At 50.4% G+C, this 14,534-nt stretch overlaps 1 protein-coding gene across 1 annotated transcript; it reads left to right on the forward strand.

Moving 5' to 3' along the window:
* The first annotated feature begins 3,364 nt into the window (after positions 1 to 3,364).
* Positions 3,365 to 6,313, forward strand: IL10 (interleukin 10). The gene is made up of 5 exons (XM_062013549.1): positions 3,365 to 3,523; positions 4,729 to 4,791; positions 5,026 to 5,178; positions 5,759 to 5,824; positions 6,109 to 6,313. The coding sequence occupies exons 1-5, from the start codon at positions 3,365 to 3,367 to the stop codon at positions 6,199 to 6,201; spliced, it is 534 nt and encodes a 177-aa protein (XP_061869533.1). The 3' UTR covers positions 6,202 to 6,313.
* The last annotated feature ends 8,221 nt before the right edge of the window (positions 6,314 to 14,534 follow it).

Genomic DNA, 14,534 nt, shown 5'->3' on the forward strand with positions numbered 1-14,534 from the left:
TCAATTCACTTGATGCTTCACCCATCAGGAACTGTTAGTCATCAGAGCCGGGGCTGACAAGAGGGCAAATGCCATCACTCTAAGACTGCTCCTCACATGAGACAAATGAAAGACCACCAAGACTGTGCTTCCCCCAGAGAGTCACTGACAGCAGATCTCCCCAGTCTGGAGCGATGAGAAATGGAAAATGTTTTAAAAGAAAAGAAAGAAACACATTGTTGTGGTCACTTGGAAATCTGGGAGATCCGAGAATTAGAGAGGGTGCAAAATACACAACGTTCCTTTGCCTGAAAGCAAGGACAGAGACCAAGAAGGAAAAGCGATGGAAACACTTGCTCACGTGTATGTGGTTTTCTTATGCCAACATGAAAACAAATCACACACAAATGCAGCCCCTTTAACAAGCAGCATGGGGTGTCCCCTTGCTCCAGAGGAGGGGATCTCCAGCCCAAGCCTTGGGTCAGCCAGTGCAGGTTGCCCAGGACCACATCCAGGATGAACCTTTCCACGTGTCATACTGCAGGAGAAAAGCACCTGCACGAATGCCTCTGGTGTAGAGCAGAAATGCAATTCTGCTGTCCTGTATTTCTTGTGAACATGCAGCTCTCAGAAGTTTGTGGGAGGTGGGGTAAAAGTGCCTGAATGGCTTTTGAGTAACACACTTTCCTTCCTGAAACAATCTTCTTGGCAAACATGAAAGCTGTTTCCTAAAGGTTTAGAAATACACCCACATCCCCCGGACACTCTTTAGGAAAAGGTGCTCAATTCATTCATGCCAGCACTTCGTGGTTCTGCAGAGTCAATGCGTTTCCACGGCAGTAAGCACAAGTGAGTCAGAGCGAAACTGCACCGTCAAGATCTCTGACATGGCAAAGGAAACTCAGGTAAACACAGCAGAGCCTCATCTGTGTGCAGAGCAGAGTTTCCTTTGTGGAATGGACACATCTGGCTTACGCTTGTAACAAAGAAAAATAGAAACCAGGTTCCAAAACAAGGAGGAGGGAATTGCACAAGACTGAGAATTGCTCTGCACGCTCTGAAATGACTTCATGGAGACCCACAGAGTGCTCAAAATAAGAGAAGTTTGGAAATGAGCGCTCAGCTCTTCAGCAGGAAGGAAAGGAGGGCTCCTGCTGATGGCAGAGGAGATGCCCTTGTGCCCAAAGCCCCTTTACTTTGCATCTCACAAATGCCAGCACCTGACCCTGCAGCTGAGGCCAAGAGGGACCCCTTCACTGCAGGGGACTCAACTTGCAGAGAAGTGTCAGGGTTTGCATCCTTCAGTGAAGGGTTAAGCTCCAGGCTGCCCACAGAGCTGCCTCAGGGCACTTTCCACTGTCAGCATCCCACCCACTGCTGTCAGCAGTGAAAATTCAGCTGCCCAGTGAAACTTCAGCAGCCATCCAGGTGTTGGCAGTGAAGCTTCAGCAACTTGTGGTAGATTTAAGTTAATCCAAGAGAAGAAAAAGCAGCAAAAACTCTCCCCAAGTAAGAGGCAAAGGAAGAGCAGATAAAGGCGTGATCCTGCCCGTGGAAAGGGAGGAGTTTAAAACTAGTTTTCTCTGAGCCATCTGCTCACTCTTGTCCTTTCTCGAACCTTCTGCTGGCAGTCGAGAGGAGAAACTACCTGGCTGGGTTACAGCAGGGGAAGAAAAACAGGTCACTGAAGTTATGACATAGACTGTGATTCAGATAAAGTAGTGTGCCTGCAGTGATTCACCAGGAGCAGGCTTCCTCCTCCCCTCTGGAAAGGCAGCATCAACAACAAAAAGAAAACAAATCACAACACAAAATCCCGAACTGTCTCCACCACAAACCCCTCAGTTGCTAACGTCTCATCCCCTTTTCTCACACACACATACACCAAACATTCTGCTCTTAAAAATAAAGATGAATCCTGCTCCTAAAAACAACATTTTTAGAAGTCTACACAGTAACAATACTTTGCTTTTTGGGGTTTTTTGCAACAAGTTTCTTCACAGAGTTCTGTAAATTCAACTTAAAAGAAGTTGAGTGCAGTGAGGGAAATGAGAATTGCAGTGATTTGTCCCAAGCAATGTCTGGGAGGCAGGCTGGGGAGAATGCAGTACTTCAAAATAACACAGGAGCTTTCAAAGAAACTCCTCTGCCTTCAGAAAGGTCAAATAAATCCCCACTTTCTCTTTCTTGGATAACAGATTCCTAAATTTGTCAGTGAAATCTTTATCACAAGGAAGCACCAAGGGTGTGCACTAGCACACAGAGAAAGAGAGCACAGAGGGAAGCGGAAAACCAGAGACGTCAGAGGAATTATCTTCATCTCTGAAATGGTCATTTTATCAGAGCTGGGACAGTATGTCTCAGATCACCCAGTACACCCAGTTTGCAGAGCCAGCCCTGGCTCATATGGGGCTCGTGTCCATTTCTAGGAAATGAAATAGGATTTAAAAACCCAGAAACCAAAATATTCCTGACCTGTTTGTACACTCCAATTCCCCATATGGGAGTTAAAATAGTGGCTCCCATGGCACAGACCCCCATTCCTCCCAGGAGCTCTGGGTGAGCAGGGTGCCAGCCATGCAGGAGCCTGGAGGGACCCAAGCAGCAGTGCATCCAAGCTGAGCTGAGCTGCTCCCCTGCACCCCACTACATCACCCCAGCACATCACCCCACTAACCCCCAGAGCAGTCAGGCACAACACCAGCTGCAGTTTGGGAGCACAGTCTTTGAGCTAACTGAAGGCGGTGAAAATTTGCATTGACTTCAGCAGACACAGGAATGAACTGAAGAAAAAGGATTACAAATAAACATTGAGGATTATTATGTGTATTTGCAGGATGGCATTAGAATGCCAGAAGAGGTGACAGTGTATTCATGCAGGTGCATCAAAAGCAATGCTGCTGAATTGTGTGTGGTGCTGGGGATCCTAAGGGCAAGTTTGACATTGAAGTTTAAAAATAGAAACCCTTCTTTTCCCCTCACAATAAAGCATTCATCTAAAAGAAAAAGTAACAGTGAGAACGCAGAACTAACCTCACACGGCACCTTTTCTTCTTCACATGGTATCTGAAGCTTTCCTCCTTAGCCACATTCAAATTTACAAGAAGCAAGCAATGAAAAAAAATGCAGAGTCTAAGCACAAAAAATTTGATGGGGTGAGGAGGGGGGTCAAGAGAACAGGAAACCCAAGTTGACGGGAAGCTCGAGTGACATTTGGTTTTAATGAATGACAAAACCCCAATATTGCTCGCCAGGAAATGGGGAGAGGAAACGGAGAGATGTTTTGAGAGTATAAATTAGGGGCTCCATCAAGGTGAAGGCTGTAGATCAGCATTTTACTCTCCTGTGACATTCACTTAGGAGCCAAGCAGTCCACTCCCACAGCATGCAAACCTGCTCAGCCCTGACGCTGCTGCTCCTGGCTGCCTGCAGCCTGCCTGCTCTCTGCTCGCCCCCTGAGCCCAGCTGCCTCCACTTCCCAGAGCTCCTGCCTGCAAAGCTCAGAGAGCTGAGGGTCAAGTTTGAGGAAATTAAGGACTATTTTGTAAGTATCACCCTGCCAGCTGCTTCTCCTTCTACTTTGCTTTTATTCGCTTGTTTGTTTTGGAAAGGTCAGTGATTCGGGTGAGGGGAGAGGCAGCTTCCTCCTGGCAGATGTGATCTGCTTGTGTGTGGCATTAAGGGCTGATGAGGGGTGAATTTTGTGGCTCCGAGAGAGATAACATGCAAGAGTTTTCTTCCTAGTTCGAGTTACAATGAGCTCAGGAGATTTCCTAATGTATCTTTGAGAACCTGTCTCACCAGACTTCTCTCTAAATGTTGCAGACCAAATTATTCACTGAATTAATAGGAAGGAAATTTTAGGGCTTCAAGGCTTTTTTAGGCTTTTTCTTTGAAAGAACCACAAAAGCCTGAACATGGTATTTCATGGCTGGAGAAGCACTACAGTAACTACCACTTGCTGTGGTGCTTATAAAAGGTCACTCCTGTGCACCCAGTCCTGGGGAGCAGAGAGAAGGCAGTACAAGATATACTCAGAGCTTTTGTCATTGCATCAGTCCTCATACACATGGTTAGTAGCATCTGTGTTACTATTTTAGTTAGTGTGTTTTATGCATAAAACAAGACAATTCTCCAGATTAAATCTCCGCTAATGTCATGGCTTGTATTTATTATCAGATGAACACAGCCAAGATCTTAAAGTGTGCTGTAAACCCCACAGTTAACGCTGAGGGAACACTTTTAACCTCTCAGCCAAGCTTCCAGGTACCTCTGTGTCATGGAGTGCTGCTGGGGGTGGTGACAGCCCACGCCACTTCGGGTCTCTGCCCCTCCAGAGCTGAGGGTGCTGCAGAGGCACCACAAGAAACACCCCCCACAGATCCCTTTTCCCCCGTTGACTGGAGACTTGCAGGGCCAACTAAACCCGGAGGATGGCGTCCTCCCGTCCCGGCGAGCCCGCGGGCAGCAGCCCCGGGGGATGCCCCTCAGCTCTCCGAGGAGCCGTTTGCATCAGTGTTCTTGCATCACCCCCCCGGCAGGGCGGGAGGAGCCTCGCGCTGCGGCACCGCTGGTGCTGAAGCTCCTGATGTCATTCTCTTGCCGTCCTGACTTAATAGACTGAGTAACCGGTGCCTTTTGTGTCTGGTGTGTCTGGAGGCTCTTTGCTTCAGCGGGATCATAAATGCAAGCGGTAGGGCAAAAGGAAAGACTTTGAGTGCCTCACGTTTCCATTGCATCCTTCTGCAGCAATCAAAAGATGATGAACTTAGCATCCAGTTGCTGGGCTCTGAACTGCTGGATGAATTTAAGGTAAGGATTTTAATTCTCATCCAAGTCCCTTGTCCCCCTTCATCCTTTGGCCGATGTTTTATAAGAAAGGAAGCAGACTGGAAACTGGAGCATTTCCTAATGTCAGACCAGGGCAGTTCTGGGTCATGGAACCGCCCGTGGCAGCTGCAGGGAGCTCTGCTCACGTGCTGCCAGCGCTCCCACTGCGATTTCCAACCACGCCAGCCCCGGCTCACTTACCTCCTCTCGCCCCAGGGCACCTTTGGCTGCCAGTCGGTGTCGGAGATGATGCGGTTCTACACAGAGGAGGTCCTGCCCAGCGCCATGAGGACCAGCACACATCACCAGCAGAGCATGGGCGACCTGGGCAACCTGCTGCTGAGCCTGAAAGCGATGATGAAGCGCTGTGTGAGTGGGGTCCCACAGCATCGGTGGGATGGGGAGTGGGTGCTGGTCTCCCCAGGAGCAGGGGGAAAGGTGGTGCAGAGGTGCAGGGCTCTGGGCAGGCAGCAGCTGCCAGACCTGGCAGGGTGAGGTTTCTCCCTGGCTCTGCTCTCCAGGCTTTCATCAATCAAATAACAATGATTCAGAGACCCTGTTCAGGAGCACAGCTTGTTTGCAGCTGATCCCATCCCAGCATCTGGCTGAAGAGATAAGGGGAGGGAGGGTGGGAAGTCTGCCCGTCACCCGCTGCTGGAGCAGCTCTGTGGCTCCAGACGCCTCCAAAACCGCGGCTGCTGCAGGGTGAGCCCGGCTCAGGGGCAGAGCTCGGGGCCAGTGGCAGGGACACGGGGCTGGGAAAGGGCTCGGCACCCGCGCTAGGTGCAAAGCAGCCCCAGAGAGCCCCACGGCCATACGTGGGGAAGGGAAAGGGGGAGAGCAGCAGGGCGGCAGCGCCGAGGGGCAGGAGGAGGGCAGAGCCGCTGCCGCACGCCCCAGGGAGGGAACACGTGTGGGTTACTGAAGCATTGCTCTGGTCCCTTTGCAGCACAGATTCTTCATGTGTGAGAAGAGGAGCAAAACCATAAAGCACATCAAGGAGACGTTTGATAAGGTACAAACCCCACTCACGTGGCTGCGCTGAGGGTGGGAGGAGCCCACGTCCAGCAGGGCTGCAGATCTCACTGACAGCCTCAGCTTAGCACAGAGAACAGAGTCCCAACAAGTCTTTAAGGCAGAGAAATCCAGAGCATGATGCCAGAAGGTGCAGCCAGTGGGTTCCCCTGAGGGACAGGGCAGAGGAGCTGGAGATGTCAGTGGAAGGAGAATAGGTCTAGTGATGGGACGTCGTGATTCTCACCACATTCAGACTGAAACAGACTTGACTTTCACCTGCAGATGAACGAGAATGGGATCTACAAGGCCATGGGAGAGTTTGACATTTTCATCAACTACATTGAAGAGTACCTGCTGATGAAGAAAAGGAAGTGAATCTGTCCAAGGGACTGCACCTTTCAGACACAAACCTGCTATTTTTCCCAGATGTCCCGTTGAGCTGAGAGAAGAAAGGAAATATTAAGTTATTCTAGATACAGGTCATGAATTACAGGTCAATAACTTCCAGTTTAGATTTGTATTTAAAAGTTTTTAACAACTAAATTTAATATTTATTACTTTTAATACCTCAGTGTTTACGTTTACAATACGTTTTGAAGAGAAGCTTGCAAAATACTATTTATTGTGAACATTTTAATACTGTTTATGATATTGCTGTTCCAGTCATGGCTTCAAAAGACCCAAAGCAGCATCCTTCTGGGGAGCAGCTAACAAGCAGAGCTTACCTGAGTGTAATTTACTGAGCACAGTTGCCTGATCAGGAGCAATTCCAGCTTTGAGTTCTGCAAAGTTTAAAGCAAATAAGGATTCTCCTCAGGGTTTATCCCCCTGGGTTTTTTTTGATGTTGCTGCCTCTGATTCTGCAGCTGGAATTAGGCATTGGACTATTCAAAATTATTCCTTGGCTTTGCACTGAGAAAAATAACCATAAATGTAACCAAAGGCATCTTTTCCTCCTGCCCATGAAAAGCAATGAGGAGGAGGAGCTACACTCCTGTGAACAACAGGAGATCATGCCACAGGAACAGATTAGTTAACCCCTCAGACTTCAGCCCATGTCTTAGTCCAGACTAAAGGAAAAAAAAAAGGAGTAGTAGGAGTGAAATGTTTGGTGCTACCAGAACTTGATGTAAATGTTGCTGATGACAGATTTCCAGAGCTGCTGGCTCGGCCACTCTGCACTTTTGAAAGTTGATCTATTTTCCAGTCTTTGATTGGGTTTTACTCTCTGTTGCTTTGGGGTTTATTTTCTTTTAGAAGTTAGAGGGTATTTAATTAACCACCATTTTAAGGTGGCTTAGGTAATTTGCATTCAAATTCATAAACCTGCATGCAGCACTGGCAATACTGGGAGCTGTGTTGTTTCTAATCCTGGGCCTGAGGAGCTGCAGCAGACTGGGGCAGGGAGGCTGCAGCGAGAGCAGCTCTGTTGCCCTAAGAGAGGCTGATTTTCGGGCTCCCCTTCCTCCTTTCCCCAGTCTCCTGTGTGTCCCCACCAGCGCTGCAGGACCCTGAATGAGAGGAAGATGCCACAACCTGCTTGCTTCTAATATTTAGAAGTAGCAGGGCACCAGTGTGATTAAACACTGCCAGTTTGTTGCCTGCTGAGCGAGTTACCACTGAGGAGTGGCTATTTATACCCGGTGGATTCTGTTTTGACCGTGTGGTGATGAGAGGAGGGCATTCCTGCTGGCAGCGTGCCCCAGGGCAGCCCCAGGGCAGGAATGCTGCTCCTTCTGCTGAGAGCAATCCGGTGGCACCGACGCAAGGGCAGCATGGGAGCCAAACACTATGAAACTTAAATTAAGCTTCTTACCAGGACACATTAAGCTCCCGTTGAGCCAACTCTGTTCTCGTTTCTCACCGACTCCAGTGTTGCAGAAGCCAGGGCTGCCCGGAGCTGCTCTTGGTCACAGCTTCTGTCACTGGGGGAACTTTGTATGTTTATCTGGGTGAAAAGACATCTTTTATTTTTGCTAATAAAGACCTCCTGATGAATAAAGCATCTGTTCTGTTCTTGCAAGTTGTTAACAGGGCTGTAAATCGGTGCCAGTGCATAGATGCTGTGCCCAGTGTCACTGTGGTGGGGAGGAGCCCAGCAGGCACGGAGCCAGGAGAGGGGGACCACCAAGGATGTGTTGTATGCATTAATGACCAGCGAAGTGAGAAGACCTGAGGTCTTCCCTCTGACAAAATTTGCTGGATAAAAATACCTGCCAGTGATTTCTTACAGTATACACTGGCCTCAGGGAACCCCCTGGGTCACTCCAGCCTCCTCAGCCTCTAACTCCAGCAACTGTTTCAGCCTTCACCCATTTCAGAGCAGCATTTGCAGTTGAATAACTGGTTACATGTCATCAATAATCACCAGGGCTTTAACATCCCCGTGCCTCCTGGCCCTGGTGTACAGGAGGTAGCACTGCTGCCTCGGTTTGTCTACGGAGGTATGTTTAACTTCACATTTGTTCTCAGTCAGAACAGGGCCTTGATCCTAGATCAGATAGCAGATAAAAACTAGACTAAAATAAATTAACAACAGAAGTGCTTTCCTTTCCTCAGGCCAGGGATTATGGGTCCGTTTGCACAGCAGCTCCTGCACAAAACTGAGCAGGCACACAGATGGCAGTGCACAGCCCAGCTACTAATAAACCCAGAACTCAACCAGGGTAACCCTTTCCAAACCCCAGCTCACACTGACAGCCCAGGGTGGCTGCTGGCAGGTACCTTTGCCACCTTCCTCTCTTACTTTCCAGCCTCTCTCGCTATCACTGTTCTTTGCCCTTTACTTGCAAGTCTAGCAGACCCAAGGTGCTTATGGGCAGCTGCAGTTTCTTTTCTCTCTGCATTAGAAATAAAACCAAATTTCAATTAAAGTGACAGCTTCTAAGTCTGTTTCTGCCCAGACTTCATTCTGACATTGGTCAGTGAAACTGCTGAGTTTGCCCCAAGAGATTATTCATGTTCTCAATAGAATCAGCACTTACAAACACTGCTCAAAGCTTCACCTCAGGTAGATCTGATCCACATACTCTCTCAACCCATCTGAACCTATTTCCATCCCTTTTATATAACTTTTCTTCTATAGGGAGGTAGGAAACTGCTCTCAGAGCCCCTGACACCTGCTTGAAGCAGGAGCCCAAGCTGGTGCCTGAGTTCAGGCCCACCTGGAGAAAAGGGCAAAGTCAGCTCAGCTGTGGACAGTTTTTCAGTAAAGCTCAGCCACTCTGGTTAAAGTAACCACAGGAAGGAAGAGGATGGGATACCTCTTGCTGTACAGAGAATGAAGATTTCCAGTTACCTGATGCTAAGGGAGCAGCTTCATTCAGAAGAAAACAGAGGCAGAGCAAACCAGGGCACATTCAGTGCTGGATGGCCATGCAAGCCACATGCAAACAAGCCCATGCCATTTGTCACCAAACCATGGGGCTGTTTGAATCACAACACAGATCTGGTGGGCAAAAGCATACAAACACACCTCTGACTAAACATGTATCATATCCAAGAAGTTCTAGGAAGAGTGTTCTGGAAATGCCAGAAGACATCTGGGCAACCAAAGGCAGCATCTGCCATGGAGAAATGACCTGCCCGGGGAGGAGCAGTTGCCATGATTCATTTCTGGCCAAGTATTCAAGCAGCCTTTTCTCATTCCCTCTCTGCTGGGAAAGAAAAAGGTGCCCAAAGGGGCAGCCTGAATTGTTGAGACAGCCAAGGCACCAAGTAATCCGTGTGACTCGTGGCACCTACCTCAAACCAGCATCACAGCACCATCAGCACCCACCTCCCAGGGTGCTGGGCATCTCACCAGGCTGCACCTGACCCACTGGCGCAGCACAGCACAGCTTCTGCAACCTGCTCCAGCCCAGACACTTGCTCACTTCTTCTGTTCCACTCTTTCTTTTTTCCCTCTCCATCAGAGAGCTCCAGCACATGGGAACATGCAGTATCCAGCCAGAGAAAAGAGACACATGGGGTTTGCAACAGGGAAAAAGTGGACACAGAGTTTTCCACAGAGTTTCACAAGTGTGCTACTTTATTCACTACAACTTGTGCACAAGCACACGTACATGAGGCTGAAACTCCACAGGAGCAGCTGCTCCCCAGTGCATAAGCAAGTTTCACTTCAAATAAGGAACAAGATAACATGTGAGAGCATCTCCTACCCAAAGGAACCATTTCTTCTGCTTTTTCTTCTCTTGAGAAGCTTTCCTGAAAGCCATAAGCACTCTGAGGCTGGAGAGCATGTACTTGCTGTCAAGAAAGCAGTTAAACTTTTTGGTCATCCCCTGCTGGCCAGTGTGGTGAGGGGAGGGGGGCCATCCTCAGCTGAATCGGGGGAAGTAGCTCCTGAAGGCAGCAGGGCAGACACAGACTCCCCTCCTGGGCTGGGCCTGAGGAACAGAACCCCTCTGGCCTCTTTCTTGTAACAGGAAAAAAACCCCAAATGTGCCAGCATGAGGAAGACAAGTACCTTCTGTGGGAGCCTTCAGCCTCCCAAGGTGCATGAGGACCAGTGATCTGGGTGTGTGGTACAAGGGACCTTAAGCACTAACAGATCAAAATCAAACAAGTAAACTCTGTTTTAACTATTTTAAAGTTGCAGGAGCTTTCAGAACTCACCTGATGTCGGTTGTGGTTATCTTGTTATTTAACTTCAGCTGGCTGTAGCACTCAGCCCCACGCAGCTCCTGCTGCTCTGTGCCCTAGATATTATCATGCATGTGACTGAAATCGGGGCTTTTGTCATGAGAGAGGTCAGGCAGAGCAGGGAAAACAGGGTGTCGGGTGCTGGCGGTACCCAAGGGGAGCAGGGAAGTAGCACAGCCCCTGCTCTGCAGGCTGCCACTTTGCCAGGCACCCAGAGCCTGATGCTGTTGACACCCAGCCTGGTGCAACCACACCTCCTGTGCTCAGGAGCCTGGTTTCTGGGAAGGACTCATGTCCATCTCCCAGGGCCAACATCCTGGGGAGCTGTGGGAGCACGGCCAGAGAGCAGGAGACCAGTCCTGAGAGTCCCTTCGAGCGGGGGCAACTGGCACATCCCACCCTGTGTCACCAGTAAGGGTCCAGCATTGCAGTGCAGAGCTTCAGGAGTCACCCACCTCCCTCTCCTCGACAGCCAGAGCCAAGCAGCTGCAGTGCTGCACCCACAGTGCCCACTGCTGCATCCCCTGCATTACACACACGGCTGGTAGAGATGGGCATCCTGGTGGGACACAGCTGAGGCAGCTGGAGAGGATTCAGGCCCAATGCACAAACCTGGAGGAAGCACTGCAGCATTTCTGCTGCTGCCACGGACAGTTTAGAGCAGGTGAATCACAAGGGGCTCTGGGGTAAGCAAAGATAAGCAGTTTCCCCAGTTGCACCCACAGCTGATGAATGGTGGCTGTGTGGGGCTGTGGAGAGCTTTGGGAGCAAAGCGGCTGGTTCTCAGAGAGGTGCCTGGTTTCAGGGAAGCTCCTTTCCCATGTGCTGTGCCAGGCTGTGCTGAGCCCCGGCGCCCGCCAGAGCCGAGCACCACTGCCCACACCTCCTCCACACACGGGCAGTTTTGCAATGACTAAGGACTGGTTTCCCTCAGCAGCACAGACCCACTGGAGAAGCAGCCACCTGACAGAGCAGCAGCCACTTGCACATTCCCCTTTGCACCAAATCCCTTTACCCTGAAACATCAACTCTCTGTCACTCATCATCCTTGTCATTAGAAAACTAAGGGCACCAGAAAAACTGCAGCCATGCACAATGGCTTTGCACTGCTCAGTCTCAATTGCACAACGTGCCTTCCTGTCTCACACATCCACAGGGGCCCAGAGGACTGCTTGTCCTTCTGGGGTTGTCCAGAGTTGACCAACACTGTGGGAGTCTTGAGGAGGGGCAGATGCTGTGCTGTCAGCTCTGGGTCTCACCTCTGTCCTTGCAGCAGCTACTTCTCACACGGACAGACTAGGGAACAGAGATCTTGTGATTCATCTCTCAGGTAGCAGCAAACACTGATGATCTACCTGGAGCAGAGCCAGACTTTTGATCGAAACCCATCCTCTCAATAGTGAGAAATATATTCTTTTTTCCTTAGCAGGAAGTTTGCTACTAAAAATAAGAACGTGGGGTGAGGAGAGAGGGTTTGTTTTCCTATTAACTGCTCAAAATTTAAAATGTTGTGGTGAATCTTTCACATATTCCTTCAGAGTCAGCAGGTCACATGCCCTTTGATTTTGTGCAGAGCATTGGGCAGCTACGTCACAGCACATACGTACATGGATTGTGTGATGGGCCGAGATGCTGAAAGACTACGTTAAATCCAAATTCAAGTTGAATTCTGCAGGTTCAGCTCCAAAATGAGACACTATTGGCATGCCAGAGCAGCCTCTGCCATCGTTGTCACCCAGAAGCCCTGGCAGGTGGCAGCAGGCTGCAGACTGGGGGTGGGATTTCTTGTCTGCATCACTGCTCCCAGTTTCCACTCAGGCTTCAAGTATTTTCAAAAGGAGTTAGCCAGAAAGACATGCTGATCTCACTGTCCCTTATCTTGGTGGCTCATTTTCAGCTCCTAGTTGAAAGCAGCCATCTATGTCTTCTTTAAGCCAAGCAAAGGTCAGGATGAACCGGGTGGCATCAGCACAGAGGTCGCGGTGTTGTTATTTACCAGCTGGAGCTACCGAGGAGGAAATCAAGACCTTCACAAAATGAGTTCTGGTCAACTACTTCCTTTCTCCAAACAACTTGTAGTTTCAAAGCAATCTCCACTGTAAAAAGCAGGAAAAGAAAGAAGCTTTACTGAAAGCTCCAGCCTCTCCCCAGCACACAGGTTGGCAGAGCTGCTCAGATTCACTGCCCTGGGCTTCCCACCAGCTGCCTTCCCCCCTAAGGGAGCTCTTGGCTGTGGAGACAAAACACAGATTCCAGGGGAAGAAGCTCTGATGCAAAAAAGCTCAGAGGAGGCAGAGCAGCTCACCTGCTTTCCCCCCTGTGCAGGTGTACCCAGTCCAGCTATATGGAAGCCTTGGAGCCAGGGCTGGCACGAGCAGCACCAGGGCTGCAAAACCCCATCTGTTCAACAGGGCCGAGGGGGCTGGAAACACTGCTGTGAAACACCTTTGTATCCTGGCTCCCCTTCAATTTTTACCCCCAACCTTGCTGTGTAGCATCTGTCCCAAATCCCCCAAACAAACCTGGATTGCTTCACACTGCTTCTTCCATCCTCACCTGAGACAGGCGAGCCAACGGCCCCGAGCATCCCCCCGGCTGCCAGCTGCCCTCTCCTCTGCTCCTCAGCCTCTTTATTTACAGCACCTTGTGAACAAATCTAAAGATTTTGCTTTCAAATCAAGCAACAAAATCTCACCCTGCATGAGTAAGTCTCTGTTCTCACCCAACGCCCACACTGACCCAGCTATTCCTTTTAGTATCAACAGCTTCACAGAAAACAGACCTCCGCTTTCATCCACGCAGACAGACGCTGTGAAAGCAGCGACAGAAAGAGTCTGGCGTGTGGCAGTGAGCACATGGACCCTCCAAAGAGGGATTTCTGCTGGTGAGGGAGGGCAGGCACTGGGTGGACGGGGTGACACCATGCTCAGCCCTTCCCCAGGAGCAGGGACATGCAGGGAGCTGCAGCAGAGCCACCCCAAGAAACCCACTGCCACTGTCTCCTAAATGCCTTTGGTGGGGGCTGTGCAGCCCTGGAGGAATCCCCTGCCCCGACTGGGCAGCACGGGGGGCAGCTGGGTGGCCATCAGTGCCCGCTCCACTCTGCTCTTCCCTCCCCAAACACAGACAGAAAACATTTCAAGCCACAGATGCTCCCGGAGTTGAGATTTGTGTCAGCAAGCACCGTGATTTCCAGAACAGGCTCTCAGTCTCAGAGGAAACCTGAACCTCAGCCCCCTGCCACCACCTCAGGGGTTGATCACCAGGATTGTGTTTGTTTAGAAAAGCTTTGTTTTCTGCAGCAGTGAAGGTGCAGGAGCAGCAGTTGCCTGTGCTTCACACCTCGCAGGCCCTGTGCATTTCCACAGGCCACATTTCCACTCGGCACCCTGCAAACAGACCTGATTTACTGTCAGAGCTTGAGGTATTAGCTCACTGTTTCGGAACTTGGCTGTTTCTATTTCAAGTGGGATTGGAGCAGGTCGCTAAAGCTCCTCTTCTTGTCACTCTCCAGCTCCCACCTCGCAGCACCTTTGTGAGATTTGGCTTCAGTCCTTCCTGCCCAGTTGCCCAGCAGCATCCCGTCCCGGAGCAGCCCAGGTACCCACCAGGAACAGGACAAATGCTCCTGAGCCTTCCCTGCTCCACTCTCACACCCTGCCATTAAAACACCTTCTTAAGCAAAAGCAGCTCTGTGCTACCGTGCACCCCCTACCCCAGAGGCATGGCCTTCACTCAGGGCAGATGGGACGTTGCTTTGGGGGGAGCTGTGCTCAGCTCCAACCTACCCTGCCTCTCACACACCCAAAGGGATGAGGGGGTGAGACCTTGACAGCCCAGCCACACCACTTCCACACCCCTACTCCACTCCCCATCCTCCCCAACTCCAGCACTTACTGCCCCATCCCAGAACAAGCCAGGGCAGAACCACGAGCAGCTTCACTTCAGGGGTCTTGTGCAGCTCCGAGGTTCCCGGGTGCTGCAGGTGAAGCAAAAGCCTGCAGGTGAGTGGAGAGGCTGTGGCAGCAGCAGCACCTGGGCTTGTGCTGGCAGGAACCAGCTCC

Source organism: Colius striatus, chromosome 22, assembly GCF_028858725.1.
Source record: "Colius striatus isolate bColStr4 chromosome 22, bColStr4.1.hap1, whole genome shotgun sequence".
Lineage (NCBI taxonomy): Eukaryota > Metazoa > Chordata > Aves > Coliiformes > Coliidae > Colius > Colius striatus.

Excerpts from the sequence above, each read along its gene's own strand:
- IL10 (XM_062013549.1), top strand. The coding sequence starts at position 3,365 with ATGCAAACCTGCTCAGCCCTGACGCTGCTGCTCCTGGCTGCCTGCAGC. Across the intron at positions 5,179-5,758 it reads AAGCGATGATGAAGCGCTGT|CACAGATTCTTCATGTGTGA; the intron begins GTGAGTGGGGTC and ends GTCCCTTTGCAG. Across the intron at positions 5,825-6,108 it reads TCAAGGAGACGTTTGATAAG|ATGAACGAGAATGGGATCTA; the intron begins GTACAAACCCCA and ends TTTCACCTGCAG.